This window comes from Oratosquilla oratoria, chromosome 17 (assembly GCF_046742065.1).
Source record: "Oratosquilla oratoria isolate Oo_2021 chromosome 17, ASM4674206v1, whole genome shotgun sequence".
NCBI lineage: Eukaryota > Metazoa > Arthropoda > Malacostraca > Stomatopoda > Squillidae > Oratosquilla > Oratosquilla oratoria.
The window spans coordinates 9,436,798-9,456,598 of record NC_134793.1 but is presented as its reverse complement, the minus strand read 5'-3'; the positions used below and the strand labels follow the sequence as shown (position 1 = coordinate 9,456,598).

Genomic DNA, 19,801 nt, shown 5'->3' with positions numbered 1-19,801 from the left:
AACTATGCAACTCCATCTCTCATCATTCCAGATAGGAATCCATAATGCAACTGGCCACAATGGAAAGTTTCAAATATTATTAACAAGCTTCACACATTACACAAAACTAAAAAATGTAAAGGAAAAACTCAATACATTTGTAAGTCACACACACCAACTTTAGACAACAGAAATTGTCAACATTCAGCTGATGCCACTCCTGTAGCAGTAGACTCATGTGGTCCTTGGCTGCTGCTACCAGACATTTCCACTTTTGTCTATCCTGTGCTAATGCCCAAAAATCCTCTGGTCCCTCAATGTTCATGAGTTCTAAATTGTTTATATTGTCCATCCACCTCTATGTGGTCTGCCAAGTGGTCTTCTTCCTTCAGGCACTCCCTGGGTTATCCTCTTCACCATGCTTTCATCCTCCATCCTGGCAACATGACCTAACCATCTCAGTCTTTGTGATTCGATGAAACTTATGATGGGTGATAGGGCTGAAAAGTCTTAATTCTGTTGTGGCACATTCTCCATTCACCACTAATATCATCTCATTGGTCTAAAGATGTGTTGCTAGTTTCCATTTTCAAATACTGTTAGTACTCTTTCAGTTTCTTTCATTAGCACCCAGGTTTCACAGCCATATGTTGCAATTGGTCATAAGATATTTAGGCTTGGACCTAAGTATAACTTGATATATAATCTGAATTAAGTATCTCATTTATTGACCAATTGCATCTTGAGACACGCTATTCTTGCTTTTACTTCTGCTAGCTCTTGATATTTTCATCACTATCCATTTATCCGATTCTACAAAATTTCCCTAGTGCCTGTCTCTCAGCAGTCTCATCCTATGAGCTCTACATAATCTGAATAAACTAATCTATTGCAGTTTACACCATCTCATTTGTACTGTGTCATTTTCACAAAGAAGATGCCTCATTGTCCTTTCAAATGCCAGATTACAATAGGCATGATAGGGTCTGGCTTTAGTCCTGTCTTCACTTCAAACACCTCTGTGAGCTCCCCTTCAGCTCTTACTCTTCGTTTGATGTTATGGTAGCATGCCAGTATCAAGTGGATTTTCTTCTCTAGGATTCTACCTCAGGATGTTCCACACTTATCTTCTATGGACACTATCATATACTTGTTTAAAGATTATGAATATATACAAGGTACCTTTATAAAATTCCTAGTACTTTTCAATGATCTGGCACAATACATTGTAAACAGTTGATTTTAATGGACAGAAACCTATTTGATACTAACCTACCACACCCAGGTAGTATGGTACTAATCATGCATATAGCACACTGATAAACATTTTGTATCTAATGAGGATACATATACTTCTGAAGATCTTGCAATCTGTCCTTATTCTTGTGTGGTGGTATGTATATGCCTACTTCCCATTCTTCAAAATTTCATTGTTACAGACCTTCTTTACTACTTCTATCTCCTGATGTAGCTTTCTCTCTCCATGCTTGAGTAATTCACCTGTCACTTTATCAATTCCTGCTTTGTAGTTTTTCAGGCTGTTTAGATCTCTCTTAATTTCTATTTCTGTTCTACTAAAGCTATCTGTTCTAAAACTGTCATCCATGAAAAGCTAAGACAAGAGGGAAACAAGGGTGGTAGATGGGTGTGTAATAGGTGGGAGTAGGTGCACGACTTTAACTTGGCTATCTCCCTTATAGGGGGAACCCTTGGTACATAGACAAATCCAATTATATATCCACAGCTTGGTTCACCAAAATAAAAAATAACAAGAAAATATGAGCACAGTAAACCTTCAATATATCAAACTAATTGGGGGAAGGCTTGGTCATTATAGACAAATGTTCAATATATATGAAGGTTTTATTATATAGAATTTTCTGCACATATCAAACTTTGGGTCAGTTTATGAGATGGAAGTTTGGTACACAATGTCCAACCAGTGTATCAGTTGCTGTAATAAAAACCAAAGCTCTGTGAACATCAAGAGTCTGAACCCAAACACTTATCATTATCTTATTTAAATCAAAATACAACCCACAGAAGACATGAGTATGAAGGGAACACAGTTTTAGGATGGGGCTTTTCAAACACTGCACCCAACACATAGCATAAAGAGCAAAACAATATTCCACAAAGATTGTTTTTCCTAAATTCATACGCCACAACCCACACAGATAATGGTTTGATATGGGTGAGACATCTTCGACCATTTAATTTCATACGGTGATATAGCCTAAGTTCAGACAATACATGAATTCAAATCTAAATATGATAACTGAAATAAAGGGTACAGATTAAATTGTAACTGCACATGAATTTTAGGTTTGGGGTATTGGCTGCATGTTATTATGGGGTTAAAAGCTGCTCAGTAGCATGCAGCTGATACTTTAGGGCCTATATGGGGTGCCCCTACACACCAGAGCCACACATCATTTTACCTGTGATAGAGGAAATATCTATTCATAGAGAAATTATACTTTATTATACTGTGACTGTCCCTCTGTTATGCTGTCCCCCCACTCTTAATACTGTCCTGTACCACTTCTTTGAATATTCATTTCCTTTTTCACCAAACCCTGTGATAGGGGAGAAAGAATACTGCCAATGAGTGTTCCCACTTGAGTCATAAAAGGCAACAAAAAACAGGATGGGGATAGGACTAGGCATCCTTCTCTCTGTAGTCCCTAAAAAAAAGCAAAGGCATAAGAGGGTCTGGGAGTTTTCCAACCAGCACCCTTAGGTTTGGGTCTTTTAATGTTGGTGAATGTCGTACACATGAAAGTAAAAGGGAAGAGATAGGCAGCATGTTTGTGAGACAAAAGATGGTTGTGTTGGCACTGAATGAAACTAAATTGAAAGAGAAGGGCGAGTTTGAGTTTGGGAGTGCAGTTGGGTAGATGTCAGGAGTGAAGAGAGGATGAGGGAGAGATGGGCTGGCTATACTAGTAAGTGAAGAGATAGGTAAGTGTGTGGTGGAGTGGAAGGTTTCTTCCAGATTAATGTGGATGAAGGTGAAACTGGGAAGGGAGATGTTGGTCTTTGTAAGTGCATATGGGCCACGTAGTGAGAAAAGTGTAGAGGAAAGGGAGGCTTTTTGGATTTATTTAAATGAGTACATAGAGGGTTTAGGGAGAAATGTCAATGTAGTGGTACTGGGAGATCTAAATGCTAGGGTAAGAGATGAACCAATAGACGGAGTGGTTGGGCAGTGTGGAGTTTCAGGAAAAATTGTAGTGGCGAGATGATAATGATGTGTCTAGAGAGTTAATGATAGCAAATACAGTGTTCAGGAAGAAAGTCAAGCATAAGTACACATGAGAGTGGTGGATGGAAGGGTGGTAGATAGGACTTTAATGGACTATATAGTGGTAACCTGGAGAAGAGTAGGAAGATTTAAGGATGTACATGTTCTAAGTGGAGAGAGTGGAGGAATATCTAATGTTTTGGTGGAAGGTAAGTTGACAGTGGAGTACTGATGGAGAAAGAGGACAGACGGTAGGGAGGTGCTTAAAGTAAACTGCTTAAATGAGAAAGAAAAGGAGATGGAGTACAAGAAGCTGAGGAGTGGGAGGGCGTGGTGGATAGAGTTGAACTAGGAGTAGAGGAGGAATGGGGATGTTTCAAGGAGGGAGTCACAAGGTGTGCAAAGATGGTGTGTGGAACAAGGAGGATGGGAGGAAATAGAAGGAAGGGTAATGAGTGGTGGGATGATGAAGCAAAGAAGGTTGTAGAGAAGAAATGTGCATTCACAGATTGGTTACAAAATACAATGAGAGAATCATATAAGAGGTACAAAGAAAAGAGAAATAAAATATGAAGGAATATAAAGGAAGCAAAGAGGAGAGCAGATGTGAAATGGGGTAAAGGTATAAAAGAAAATGTTGAAATTAATAAAAATATGTTTTGGAAAGAAATTAAGAGGAAGAGATGAATCAAGTAGAAGAAAAGGTAAAAGGTACAGATAGAGAGATAATAATGGAAGAGATGGCAGTAAGAGGAAGATGGGCAGAGTATTTTTGGGAGTTGATAAATATGAAGGAGGTTATGGAAGGAAAGGTAATTGCAGTGGGAAGCGCTAAGAAAATGACAGTGATGAATGAGGACAATGGAGAAGAAATATGGAAAGATGAGGTGAAAGCAGTTATTAAAATGATAAGAGCAGGTAAGGCACCTGGGTTAGATGGATGTCATGTCGAGTGTCTTAAAAAGGGAGGTACAGTGATGGTGGACTGGCTGGTGAGGTTGTTTAATGTTTGTCTAAAAGAGGATTAAGTGTCAGAGGACAAGTGTGCGTGTAATAGTTTCAGAGGGATCAGTTTGTCAAATGTAATTGGGAAGGCTTATGGGAGGGTTTTGAGAGGATTAGGAGAGGAACAGAGGGAGTAATTGGTGAAGAACAGAGTGGGTTTTAGACAGGTAGGGGTTGTATGGATCAGATGTTTGTGGTAAGGCAGTTATATGAGAATGCTTTAGGAAAAGGTAAGGATGTTTTTTGTTTACCCTCACCCTTTCTCATTCAAAGCCTCCCTATTCTCCTCTTATATTCAACAACCTGAGTTGGTCTCCCCATCTTCCACTCACCACTTGCATTAACATATGTCCTTCACCCTCTCTTTACCCAATCTGCCTCCCCTTACTTTTTTCACTTCTTTCCAAACCATCTTCTTATTGTTTTTAAAATTATCCATCAAAACACTTATTCCACCTCACATAAGTTCTCTTTTTGGTCTCTGCATTTTGTTTCCACCCTCTTACCTTAATACTTTTCACGTTTCCTTGTTTCTTCTTTGCAACTATTATATATTCATCTCCTCACCTCTTTTCAGCAACCACTACCATCTTTTCATTTCACCTGTTCCCTCCCAGTCTCACCTTCCATCTTGCACATTTGAGTACCTCTTCCTTGAAATGTATCCATTCTTCCTGTAGTCCCATTTCTCTTTTATCTTTAACCCCTTTGTTACTGACCCGTCAACCTTACGTAAACAAACGTTTCAAACCGTCCAACGAATGGCTGGAGCCTTATGTTTGTAAACACAGACACTTGCCACCACGTGGGTAGAGATAACCCAGAAACCAAGGCCTTGAGAGCCCTCAATACACACAGCTTATAACTGTGACATGTGCGTGTCACGGGGAGCACGCTCGGTTCCTGGCGGGTGCACTCAGCTGTGACACGCAGGCGTCACAAAACACACATCCGGTACTCAAGGGGTTAACTACATCTGTTACTTTTTCTTCCTCTTCGTTGACTTCTCTAACTTTCAGTACCTCCATATCTTCCTTTTCTTCTTTCTCCACTTTACCTTGAATATCAATTTACCTTCTAGAAAATAATTATCCATTCCTTCACCCCTTCCTCTGAGACCATTTACATTAAAAATTCTTCCAATCCATCTTTTGGGTACAACTACATCCATTAATGTTTTCTTGATTAACCTCCCACCAATTACTGTAGCCTGTTTATACTACTGTACATTTTATCTTTTTGACTTAACAGACTGGCTACTACTGCTTTTTTCTTTTTCTTTTAAATACCATGTATTTATCATTACCCCCATGCCTCAACAGTGTGATGAACTTCACTGGTTATAGGTTTCAATCCATTATCACAGAATTTATTGCTAAAATATATCCATGTAGAAAAATTTTTGTTTGAGACACTAATCAGACAGTACAATGACCTTACCTGCCTTTATGGTTGTGTTGGCCATCCCCTTTTTTGTCCCGCTCCTTCCGCTCTGTCTTCTTGGCTTTTGCTGGTGGAACCACTTGTGCAACTTGTGCAGCTACTAACTCAGCATTCAGACGAGGTTTTCTAAAAATGAATAAATAATATAATTTATTTTCATTAACAAATTCTTTACATTCATGTCATGTATCTTAAAGAACAATGAGTGTAGATACTGCAGTTTCCTGTATACACTCAACCCTTGATTTGCCGGATTTCGGATTTGCCGGACAAGAGTCTGGGGGGTCAAAAAAAGTAAAAAAGTCCGGGACGAGTCGATTTCAAACTACCGTGCCGGACAAAGTTCGCAAATCGCGCACTAGATGGCAGCGTGGTAGTACTGGACTGTACACAGTCTGCCGCGTCACTCGAGTGTTGTGCTTACTTGTCGTGGATATAAACACTTCTTCTTCACAACAATGCCACCCAAAAACCCACCAAAGAAAGTAACCAAGCGTACAGCTAAACCTGTGCACCTTTGTGTCGCAAAAACTGGAACTTTTACATAAAATAGATGGGGGAATGAGTGTTGCCCAAGTCTGCGAGCTGTATGGGGTGAAAAAACAGACAGTTTCGGACATAAAAAAGACATTTTCCATTGCCGGACATTTGCTATTCCCGGTCAAGCCTTCCCCCCTTTTAGTCCGGCAAATCGAGGGTTGAGTGTATTACAATCATGTAAATACCAGGGTTGTAGAGTTGATACTTAAAACCTTATACTGACTTTAATTCCTGTTTATGTAGTATCACTGTGATCAACCCTTTCTATGTATACCAACCAATTTCAATCTTGACCATTGTCTTTTGTCAGCCAATTTTTTAACATCTTGTAGTGTTAAAACAAATTATTTATAACTGTTGTACCATGAAACCCTAATTAACTTTGTTATACACATATTACCTCTGACATGTTCAAAATTAGAGTCCGATTTACATGCTAATGTTTAAATAAGCTAAATGTGATGCTACACCTTGGTTTTCAGCTTTAAAAAATTGTATATTCATCAACAAATTCAAAATTTTTGGGTTGCAGGAAAAATATATAAACTATAAAACTTATAGCATATTATCTAAATCAAAATGTGCTTATGTTTAATGTTTATAATTTTTTCTTAGGAAAAGAACTGCATTAGTTTTATTTTGCAAGCTCATAGAACTCATATCCTTAATCTGTAATTTCTACTTCTGAAACAAATCTTTTAACTTTAAGTTGTTGTCGTTCCCTAGACTGTCTAGCCAAGCAGTCCCATCTCCCTGAGGAATGCTATGTTTGAATGGGTTTTCCTGCAAATCCCTTAGAGTATATACTGTATTGTTTTCATGCATGACTGTGTACAGTACAGCCTTCCATAATATGCTGAATAGTATGGGGTGAAGTGTTACATTCTGGACAGATATCTATGATGCAGTCATCCAGCCTCTTCTGGTAAATTAGAAGGGCTAGCCAGGCATGCTCTATCCTCTTGGGGGAGAGAAGATTCAGAGGGATGGATATCATGGGGTCTGGCATGCAGCAATGTGTTGTCTTTCAGTTTGTTATTGGTACAATGAGTGATATGATATTGGATATGCTTCTGGAGGCAGGTCTGGTGGTATTGAGGGAGAGAAGAGAATATTTGTGTGTGATATAGATATTTGGGTGTTATCTTGATGGTTCTTGGTATGTGTGGATATTCTGCCATGTAGTGTATTGGGTGGGCTGTGTTTCTGTGCCTCTCATGTTCAAGTGATTCTTGACTTTGAGGACTTTCATGGTGTTGATGGTCTGTAGGTGTTGTATTAGTGCCTGTGATTGTCTTTAGGGCTTTGTTCTGTACAGTCTGTAGGGTGTTGTGGTGTGTCTTTGTGAGATTAGGGGCCCATGCAGAGCTTGTACAAATTGTCACAATGTTTTTATTGTTTTAATGTTGTAGTGGTAATTTCTTTGTTTTGTCTGAATGTTGTATCTGCAAGTGATTCAAGTCTACGTGTGCATTTTGTTTTTATGTTTCTGATGCACTATTTGAATGACATGGATGTATTATGTATTAAGCCAAGAAGCTTGTTTGTGTGTGTGTGTGTTTTACAAGGGTGTTGTTAAGGAGACGAGGTTTTTGTGTTCTGCTGTCCAGTTGGTCAGAAGTCTGCCTGAGCATTAGGTTGGGGCTATTTTGAATCTGTAGTGAGCCAGGTGTTGAGTGTGTTAAGGTATGGCTGTAGTACTTCTTTGGCTTTGTCTCTTGTTATGGTGTGTGAATATAATTGTTATGTCGTCTGCATAAGAAGAGATTTGTATTTCTGGGGTGTGGGTATATTGTACATGTATAGATTAAAGAGTGGGAGGGATAGGACAGCGTGTAAATCATAGGACCACCCCTGAACTCCCAACACAGGAGTTCAAAGGCCAAACCACCACAAGAAGCCTTTGCCATTCCTGTGGATGACACAGATCCTTGGGAGCAACTTTGAGTGTGGCATTACTATGACACTGCTTATATAATATTAAATATATACAGTCGTACCTCAGTACTCGACCATTATATATATATGTTAGAAGTAGTCCTCACTCCCACCCTCACTTCTTCTCTGGCCATCCCACGACCTTAGTGACCTGCAAGTGGTCCCATGGGACACATTCGCATCCCCCAGCCATGTAACTCAACCCAGAGCCTTGAGGCCCATGGGTAGGACAAAGCCTCCTTGAGGAAACATGTGCAGTGCCACCATCAGCCAGCCACGTGATGAGGAATACTGGATTCATTGAGGAATGCATATCCTGTCTTCCTGAGTCACCAGCATCAGAACATTTTACCTCAGACTTCCCACACACTTGACCTCACACCAATTAGGAGCATGGTCATGACCTGCCCATGTATATAAAGCCTGAATAGACACCAAAGATTCAGATCACCTTGGAGCATCATATGTGAGCCTGGCTTGCTGCTCCTTGTTCTATCACCTCCCTTGCTGTCTCGCCCCCTCCCCCTTTTCTCACCATTAATGTGAACCTTATAACATTGGACAGTTTAATTTTCAAAAATGGTTAGAGCACGTAACTGTTCATGAAACTTTAGAAGTCCTTGCCATGAGAAGTTTTACAGATAGTTCTCAACCTTACTGACACTGCTCAAGTGGTAGACTACCCATTTGGGCCAAGAACTGAAAGGTTGAGGGAAAAGCTCATGCCATAAAACATATTGCAGGTGGGAACCCTTGGATACTGATATTCTGCCGCACAGTCCTCTTATGGAACAAGTTCACACTTTCATTCTAAGGAACAGAATTACTTTAATCAGGTCCTCCTTCATAATCTGATGTGATTTTTTTCAGTGCAGTCATCTTTCAACATTGACTTGACTGGGTGGCATTGCTGCCACAGTTCTAGCTACACCATTGACAATTCCTAGATATAAACAGAGATGGCTGCTTCTGTGGTCACTTTCAAAGAGCAGTCAAATTTTCCTATTTCTTTCAATGCATTATAAAATAGTTGCTGAAATTTCATGATGTTGACATCTACTACTGCATTTTCAGTCTGAAGTCACTGTTCCTGCCTCCTCAAATTTGTCCAAGAAGGAATCTAGGACCAAATCTCTCAAGTTACGGAATCTGCATTTTTCTAACTGGCCCGTAGTTCTAGCATCTTTTTTGTGTGGTTCATAAATTTCAGGCGTTGTCTATAACCCTGTCCCAGACCCTTTCATTTGAGCTGCCATTTCATAAAGAGCCTCTCTGCCCTTAATCTGTTTGTTGGTCAGCAAAATTCAATTCAGGATCGATGTAAATAGCAGCTAACAGGATTTCTATTTCCAAAAAAACACACATACTTTTTTTTTTATTGAAGATTATGCCATCAGCAATTAATCCTTCAGTTATATTTATTTGACATAACTTCTTCCACTCCAACAAAGACTCACCAAGTGTTGGATCCTCCTAATGCAACTTCTTGGAGAAGGCAAATGGGTGAGAAAGCATCCTTTCTAACCCAGTCACTTGCTCCCATTGGTTTGGAGTTAGTGAAACACCCAGATCTTCAAGAAAGCTCTTTAGATCAAGCCAACTCTTAATCATCAAACAAGTACTCCCCCAAGCATGTTGGCTTCTTTTCCAGCATGTCTCTTCAAAATACCATTAATGTTAGGGGTCCTACTTGCCTAAGCTTTGCAATGGGAGTAGTTGTGTGATGCTCGGGTAATCCATCTCTTATTGCTAACTGCAGGAGGGGAGGAGCAGGCCGAGAGGGAGGGCAGGAAAGAGAAAGAAAACAAAAGAGAGAGAGAGAGAGAGAGAGGGGAGGGAGGGAATGAAGGAGAGGGAGCAAGAAATAGGAATAAAGATTGATTTGTTATTTTTCAGGCAGCAACATCATGCTCATATGATGGTTGGTTGAAACACACACAGATACCACAGTCGAAGCAAGATGTGCCAGAATGAACGCTCTGAATCCTCTATTTAGCGATTCACAAACGAACAATTTTGAAAGCAAGCCTAGTTGTTTACAAAGATACAGCAAAGGGAGTGTATTCAGTGTGACCAGAATGTAACCGTCTTTGTATCTCAATTTTATATTTATTTTTTTAAAAAGTGGAAAGAAGCAAAGAAACTCTGAAAGACAAAGAATCAGCAAAAAGATGCTTGGATGAAAGCAGAATAGAGACTCCACTTGGCGTCATTCGAAAGAAGACGTGTCTTTCCCAAACACCAAGGGAGTACCAAAGGTTTGAAAGAGGTATTTTTGGGGGGTTTGAAGTGAAGGAAATATTATGCATAGAGGGATAGAAATGGATAGTGCCCAGGTATAGAAATATAATGAGAAACAGATATTAATGACATGTTGGATGAATTAATAGAGCTCAAAAGTGAGTATAAAATAATGTACAAAGAAGTAGCTATGCTAAGGAAAGCCAATGAGGAGAATAATAGGGAGATAGATGACTTAAAACTATGGCATTAAAGAGAAGCATGATGTTCCTAAATATCAGAGGGAAAAGGAGAAAGTGATCACTAAGGAAATTCTGAAAGAATTACAAGTGGAAGAACAGGGTTTAGATAGGGAAATTGAGGAGACTTACAGTATGAGCAGATACTCTAAAGAAAAACAATACAAGCCAGATACAGAGGTAGTGAAGAACCATCAAGGCTGGATTTAATACTTACAATAGAGCCTGAAATTGTTGACAAAATTTATTACCAAACTCCGATAGGAAAGAGTGACCATGTACTAATAGAATTTGAGTTGAAAGAGCAAATGGATCAAAGTAGAAATGAAAAACATTGAATAGGAAGACTAATGTACATAACAAATTTTGAGAAACTAAAAAAAAAAAATTCTTTCGCAATGCGAACTGGGAAAAATTCCTAAATAAAGAAACAGGGAAGAGAAATGGTATATACTAAAAGAAATTTATAATGAGGGAGTGAATAAATATGTACCACAACAAAAAAAGGAAAGAACATACATAAAAAGCTGGTACAAAAATGTAGCGAGGCTAAGGATAAAAGAGACAAAGCTTGGAAGAAATGGAAAAAGACAAGAAAACAAGCAAATGGCTACGTAAAAATACATCGAGACGAAAAGAGAAACTACGAAAATAATAATAAATGATAGAAAAATGCAAGGAAGAACCTAAACTGAAGAATAAACAAGAAATAGAAAAGCTGCACAGTAAATACGTACCAAAGAACTGGAAATGGCTGAAATTATGAACCACTTCAAATTAATATTCACAATAGAAAACTCACCTGTGAGGAAATAGAGATCACCCTCAATGAAAGAAATAATTGTAACACAGAAGAAAATCAGCAACCAAATCAAAACCCTTGATGTCAGAAAATCACATGGTCCAGACAGAATTGCAAACTGGATACTGAAAGAATGCATGAAGGAATTAACAGATAAAATATACAATATAATTAAATTCTCACTTCAAGAAGGAAAGGTGCCACAGGACTGGAAGAATGCAAATACTGTACCAATTTATAAGGGAGGAAACAAGAAAGATCCATCAAATTACAGACTGGTCTCCCTGACAAGCACTGTAGCAAAAATTTGTGAAAAGGTCAGCAAAAATAGATAGGTTAAACATTTGGATTCAGACAAGGAAGACTATGTACAACAAACTTAATCTGCTTCTACTTGAGATTAATAGATATAATATAAGAGAGATGTTTGGGTAGACTGTGCCTTTCTGGACCTACAAAAGGCATTTGATAAGGTACCACACAAGAAACTAATAAAGAAAATAGAGTCAATAGGTGGCATCAGAGGAATATCATTGGAATGGATGAAAGACTTCCTGACTGGGAGGAAAATGAGAGTAGTAATTAGGGATAAATTCTCAAATTGGGAAGAGGATTGCAACTCATCACAAATAGACTTGGACAAGATCTGGAAATGGACTCAAAAGTGGGAAGTGAAATTCAATATCAAGAAATGTACATACATACATATACCAAGGCTTTTTCCCCCTTCCAAGGGAGGTAGCCAAAAAGGGAAAGGCATAAAAACACTCCCACCCATTTCATCCCTAAATACACTCCACACCCCTCCCGCCCTTCCTCTCATCTGAGCACCTCCTGGATGACGGGTCATCCCTGCACCCTGCCCACCGCCCTGGGTCAGAAGCAGTGTCGCAAGACACAGTACATCCACAGCAAGGCCGCTTCATTTAATCGGCGACCCCCCCTCTCCGTCAAAATTTACTCACACATACTACCCCACCCCCCCGCCCATTCCTCCTCATGCAGTCACAACATCATCCATATACAACCATTCTCCACTCACCCCATCCATCCACCTCATCCTAGGACGTCCCCTCATGTTCACTCCCTCCACATCTGCCTTCCATACCTCTTTTACTAGTCTTTCTTCACTCATTCTTTCCATGTGTCCAAACCATCCTAATATTCTTTCATCAACCCTATCTCCCAAATCCTTTTTCACCCCTGTTCTCCTCCTCACCTCCTCATTTCTCACTCTATCCAGCCTAGTAACCCCCACCATACTTCTCAGACACCTCATCTCAAACACATTCAAACTCCTTCTCTCTTCTTCTCTTATGTTCCACGTTTCTGCCCCATACAGTGCTGTTGGCACAATCACTCCTTCATACAGTCTCCTCTTCGCATCCATTCCCAAATGTCTATTCCTCATTACACTCTTTAAACCACCAAGGCATTTACTCGCTTCTCTCAATCTACATTCTACCTCCACCTTCACTCCACCTTTTCCTGCTACACTTGCACCCAAGTATCTAAAACTATCCACTTCCTCCAGTCGCTCTCCCTTAATGTTCACTTCCAGTCTACTGCCACTTTCACCCCTTGTACATTTCATCACCTTACTTTTACCCACATTTATCTTTAGCTTTCTTCTATCACATACTCTCCCAAACTCTGCCACCAGCTTCCTCAATCCCTCCTCTGACCCTGCCACAACCGCAGTGTCGTCCGCAAACAACAGCTGGCTCACCTCCCACTTTTCTCCATTTTCTTTAACCATCTCCAATCCCTGACTCACTACCCTAGCATTCACCTCTCGCACCACCCCATCCATGTATAAGTTGAACAGCCAGGGTGACATAACGCATCCTTGACGAAGTCCCACCTTTACTTCAAACCACTCACTCTCTCCATTTCTAATCCTAACACATGCTCTACTACTCTCATAAAAACTCTTAACAGCTCCCAAAAGCTTTCCTCCTATCCCATAAATCTGCATAACCTCCCACAGTGCCTTTCTGTCTACCCTATCATAAGCCTTTTCCAGATCCATAAAAGCCCAAAAAACATCCTTCCCCTTTCCTATAGCTTTCTCACATATCTGTCTTACCACAAAGATCTGATCTACACAACCTCTACCCGTCCTAAATCCACACTGTTCCTCACCAATTACTCCTTCTGTTCCTCTCCTAATCCTCTCAATTAAGATCCTCCCATAAGCCTTCCCTACTACACTCAATAGGCTAATCCCTCTGAAATTACTACATTCACACTTGTCCCCTTTTCCCTTGTAAAGAGGAACTATACAGGCACTACTCCAGTCCTCCGGTACTCTACCCTCTCTCCAGCAAACATTAAATAACCTCACCAACCAGTCCACCATCACTGAACCTCCCTTTTTCAGACATTCTGCATGACATCCATCCAGACCAGGTGCCTTACCTGCTTTCATCATCTTTACAACTGCCTTCACCTCATCCATCCTTATTTCTCCTCCATTCTCCTCACTCATCACTCTCATTTTCTTTGCATTTCCCACTGCAGCTATCTTTCCTTCCCTATCCTCCTTCACATTCAGCAACTCCCTAAAATATTCTGCCCATCTTCCCCTCACTGCCATCTCTTCCATTATCAACTCTCCATCTGTACCTTTTACCTTTTCTTCCCTACTTGATTCGCCTCCTCTTCCTCTCTTAATTTCTTTCCAAAACATCTTTTTATTACTTTCAAAATTTTCTGTCATACTCCTACCCCATTTCACATTTGCTCTCCTCTTTGCCTCCTTTACCTTTTGCTTTACTTCTCTTTTCTTTTCTTTGTACCTCTCATATGACTCCCCTGTCATCTTTTGTAACCAATCTGTGAATGCTCGCTTCTTCTCTTCTACAACCTTCTTTGTTTCCTCATCCCACCATTCACTACCCTTTCTTCTATTTCCCCCTGTCCTTCTTGTTCCACACACCATCCTTGCACACTTTAAGACTCCCTCCTTGAACCATCCCCATTCCTCCTCCACACCCATCTCTGCTCTATCCTTTACTCCCTCCCACTCCTCCTTCAGCTTCTTTTCGTACTCCTTCTCCTTTTCCTTTTCATTCAAGGAGTTCACTCTAAGAACCTCCCTACCTTTTGTCCCTTTCCTCCTTCTCCATCTATCCTCCACTCTCAGCTTACCTTCCACCAAAAAATGATCTGATATTCCCCCACCCTCTCCCCTTAGCACATGTACATCCTTAACTCTTCCTATCATAATCCTATTTACCACTACATAATCCATTAGTGCTCTATCTACCACCCTTCCCTCCACCACCCTCTCCCATGTGTACTTATGCTTGACTTTCTTCTGAAACACTGTATTTGCTATCATCAACTCTCTTTCTAGACACATTTCCACCATCAACTCTCCACTACGATTCTTTCCTGGAACTCCACACTTCCCAACCACTCCATCGATTGGACCATTTCCCACCCTAGCATTAAGGTCTCCCAGTACTATTACATTGACATTTCTTCCTAAACCCTCTATGCACTCATGTAGTACAGTAAAAGCCCTTGTATCCAGCACCAATGGGACCGAAGACGTACCGGATACGAGAAAATGCCGGATACGGGAAGGGATATTTGAAAAATACATTTATTTACATTGTTCTTTTACTTATTAATATACCTTAATTCACTTTAATAATAAACACATCCACATATCTATATATTGTAAATTCTATCAGTATAGAGTAAATCCAATCAATATACATCAGTTATAATCATCACAGGATCACCAGTTGTCTAATTCATCATCTGATAATTTTATGACAGAGTTGTGAATGGCCGCGTTCAGTGTTGATGGCTGAGAGGGTGCGTTCACCTCTACACTCGAATTTTCTTTCACTAAACTTTTTAATCCAACTTTCATAAAATGTATAATGTCTCTGCTTAGAATTTTTTCCTCTTTGTTTGTGGACTGTTCTGCAAATTCCATAAACACTGCTAGACCCTTCGCTGCATCATTTCACGACACTTTCATCTCAGGGTCGTCTTCTTCACTATCTGCCTCTGTCGTTTTCGCGTGTTCATCGGGAAGTGATTGTAAAATTTCATCATCACTAAGTGAGAATGTTGCTGCTCGGTCACTGTCCATATCTACACACGCTTGTATCACTTCGTCACTAATGCAAAGTTTAGCTCGACAACCCATCTTTCAATTCTTTCTCCATCGATTCTCTCTTGGCGATGGAAAACCCTCAAATTTCTTATTCCCTTCCTGATCTTTAAACATTATTTTTGGATATGATTTTCTCCAACATCGCATTAAAGTTTGTTGTTTTTCATCCTCCCAAGCTAGCGATTCCATAAAAATAGCGTCTTAACATTAAGCCCACGTTGGAATTCGGAAATGCTACCGTCCTCAAAATAAACTACTTTGCGCATAGAACTTTTCCGATAATTCATTTTAAAGTTTTGAATCACTCCTTGATCCATGGGCTGGATCACACTCGTTACGTTCGGCGGTAAATACACAACAGAAATGTTTCCACTACTCAGTTCCTCAGCTGGTGGATGTGCTTTACTGTTGTCGAGTAGGAGAATAAATTTACTGTCCTCTAGAAGTCTTTTCTTTTTCAAATTTCCTTTCACTGATGGGACAAACACATGCTAGAGCCAATTCATGAATGTTTCTGAGTCCATCCATGCGTTATTTATTACGCGGGAATTTTAAATCTATCTATTTTATGTATACGTCTACCTTTATCACAATTTTTCGGTTTTCGTGAAAAATATGCCGGTTATTTGAAGTGCCGGATACGAGGGCTTTTACTGTATAATGGAATTTGAAAAAAGTAAAAACAGAATATCAAGACATTATAAAATTGGTGAAGAAGAGGTCAAAAAAGTAAACTCGGAAAAAGACCTTGGAGTGATGATCAGCAAAGACATGACACCGGACAAACATATTAATAAAATAGTCGGAGAAACCTACAATTTTTTGAGGTCAATAAAAGTGGCATTTGTCTATTTGGATGAGGAAATTATAAAAAATTTAACTACACTAATAAGACCAAAACTCGAGTACACAGCAACACTATGGACACCCAGTGCCAAAAATAATATAATTTTTTTTAGAAATAATACAAAGGGCAACAACAAAACTGGCACAAACTCTTTCCAAAATGACATATGAACAAAGACTGCACAAATTAGAATGACCAACTCTGGAACAAAGAAGGGAAAGAGGAGACCTACTATCTATAGAATTATGAAAGGAATGGAAATCTTAGATAAGAATGATTTATTGATATGGGGCAACGGATAAACAAGAGGACATGAAAAGAAACTCGAAAAAGATAATTACAGAAGAGAGAGAGAGAAATTATGCTGAAAGATACAAGGATGCGTCACCACAAGCATATCTCCCTTCCCGTGTAGTAAAACTAGGTAAACACACGCACACACACACATATATATAAATTGGTATGGTAAAAACAAAAAAAAAGTGCCTGAAACTTGAATGTATAAAGCCAGCCTTCATTACAAATACAAGCACCTGATATCATAGGGAAAGTGCCTTCTTTCCAAGTATCTGTGAGATGCAGAATATTCCACCCTCACCACAACAACAGAAGTATTACTCTTCCAGGTCCAGCAGACTGGAATACTACTAAAAGTGTTGTACCGTAAAGGGAACTAAGCAGTCATCACAGAATGGCTGTTTCCCAAAACATGAGGTAACTATTAGTACTGGGGTGTTCATCCTTACATCATTTATAGTTTTTTGAACTCTATACTTTAATTACTTTTTATCATTTCACTACTGTTTCCATTATTTCTTCTTCTGTGTGGCTATACAGGTGGAATTTGGACTACCGCCATATTGGTGGTAAACGTCTTATGTGGCATTATTTGAATTTGGGTGTCTGTCATCATTAACCTTTTTGATACGATGACGCCTACATAGGTGTCATGAGGCGTGAGTGGGTATACAAGGATGCCAGCATCTGTGTCTTGATTATATTTATTTTGTAGTTGTAGCTGAGTGACCCCCGAATTCTGTTAACTGATTTGATCACGTTTTCTGTGTTTAAAATTATTACTCAAGAGTGAAAGAGAACAAGTAATATAGCAGTGACTTTATATTTTATGAAATAAGTAGTGTGATGCATCGTACATTAGGCATTAGATGCTGTGCACGAGAAATTGACGCGTATTGAAGAGGTTATGTTTTGATTTTCATTCTGAGCTCTTGATTCTTATCAAAGTGTCTCCTTGGAACCACAAGTCAGGATATTTTTCACTGGTCTTCGAATACATGGTATACACTCATGGGGCACTTCTTTTTCATTATTTCACTATTGGTTGACTTCAGAACCAACAATCTTGGATACTCTATGCCAGGGCCTACTTTGTTTTGGTACGGGTCAAACTGGTTGGCTGGGCTGTGTTGGCTTGGGAATGCAATCTCTCTCTGGACCCCATCACACATACGCGACAAGGGAATTCATTTGAATAGCAACGACGTATTTTACAATATTCTATCTTTTGAATCTCCAAATGTCATATCACCAACGAGTCATTTACTGTAAAGCTGTAATGATGAACTAAGACATGTTAAACCTATACAAACATTAGACACATTGTTGAATTGTCCATATAGAAGTTCCAAATAATGTAAGCAAAGTAGTCTTCCAGCTTTTCAAATTCAAATTTGATGTAGTTATTGACTGGTAAGGTCTCTGGTGAAAATAACGACAACTGTGGGTAGTTGCTCTGGTGTTAACATTGTAGATTGTTCTCAAATTTCAGGGTAGGTCCCTTTGGTTCACTCACTGAGAAGCATTGCTGGGTGGGTATACAAATTACTCTCAACTACAAAATTAAAGCACTTTTTTATGGAACACTCCAAACAGAGACAGCCAAATGCCAATCATGATTCATAATGAGTTTCTCCAGGATTATTCCCATTTTTGCTGATTCTTGATTGGTCGCCCCTCTTAAAATGAAATGCATTTCAATTTTATTTTTATATGATAATGCAAACATGCAATACAATGATAAAAATTAATACAGCATCCTTCTGAACTGAAAAAATGACAAGATAACCTCCTAAATGAGAAACAGGAAAATAGCAAGTAGCAAACCTTGTTGAGGTTCCTTTTCGCACATCACACATGAGGCACTTGAATGCCTCAGCACTGTTCCTATAGGTGCAAACACTGCAGTCCCATGTATTGTCCTCCTTGTTGGAGCGCTTCAGGCGCCTGTATAAAAGAAAATTCGTTTTTTATCTCTAAACCAACCCAAAATGATAAAAAAAAAAATACAGTAACAAAAGTTGCCTCCAGTTTCACCAAGTGAAAACTTGCAGCACCATTGTAGCTGGCACTCACCCTTTGCCCCTCCTCCTGACTTCTCTTGGAAGAACTTTGGGCTGTTGTGTGTTGTAAAAGTGTGGAGCACTTTGTTATTGGGTCATAGTAGTAAGTAGGTGCTTTCTATGTGAAAAGTGTGGGAAGTAATAGCTAAAGTTGATATAGATCTTTGGCTTGATCCAAAGACTAGATAGATTGATGGAGCTGTACTTCCAAATGCTGGTGAGAGTATTAAAAGATTCTGAAGATGGGTGACTGGGATACAATTCTCTTAAGACATTCATCTTGTAGGACTACTATCTACATGTACATATCATTACACTAAAGATAAAACAGTAATTCATTAATTGTTGATTACAATTTCTATCTCTTGTGTGTACACGGGGGTTGCATTTTTCTTGTAGCCTCTTGTAATGTGTCTTTTGCTGGCCTTCTGAATGGTCACTCCTATTTCATCTACTGATCTATACACTAGAACTTGCCCATGTTAAATGTCTATTTTCTTTTAATAATTTATGTAGTCTCACCAATTTCCTCTTTTTGGTTAATAAATATTTGCTTGTGTAAAGGCTGCATTGTCTCTTCTAGTTCTTTGGTAACCTTAATGAGGAAGTGGTCTATGGGGAGGTTATGTATGGTTTTTTTTTATAGTTTTAAGGGAGGGTGAGCACATTATGTTACAGGACATTGCTTGTCGATTATCAACCAATCAATATGTCACCTCCATTCTTGTCGATTATCAACCAATCAATGTCACCTCTGTTCTTGTCGATTATCAACCAATCAATATGTCACCTCTGTTACGTTGGTGGGGCATATGGTTCTGGTATAGAATTATGTTCCTCTCATTTTCATGTGGTGTTCTATAGGGATGATTTTGGTTTCTGCAGGTGTCCAATTTAGACGGTTTTGGTGTATCCCATTATTACTTTCAAGTACTCCAATCTGTAGTGTTCATAAACTGTGTTCACCTTGGCGATTGTTGAGAACCATGCTGTGGAGGCATAGTTGAGGGTGGATCTTATGA

At 39.3% G+C, this 19,801-nt stretch overlaps 1 protein-coding gene across 1 annotated transcript in view; it reads right to left on the bottom strand.

The window, feature by feature from the left end:
* RYBP (ring and YY1 binding protein) overlaps positions 1-19,801 on the bottom strand; it is a 37,445-nt gene that overhangs the window by 16,093 nt on the left and 1,551 nt on the right. Inside the window, exons 2-3 of the mRNA XM_076200356.1 lie at positions 18,544-18,663; positions 5,672-5,800 (exon numbers count right to left, since the gene is read on the bottom strand). Coding sequence (XP_076056471.1) covers positions 5,672-5,800; positions 18,544-18,663 — 249 coding nt within the window. The remainder of the gene's footprint in view (positions 1-5,671; positions 5,801-18,543; positions 18,664-19,801) is intronic.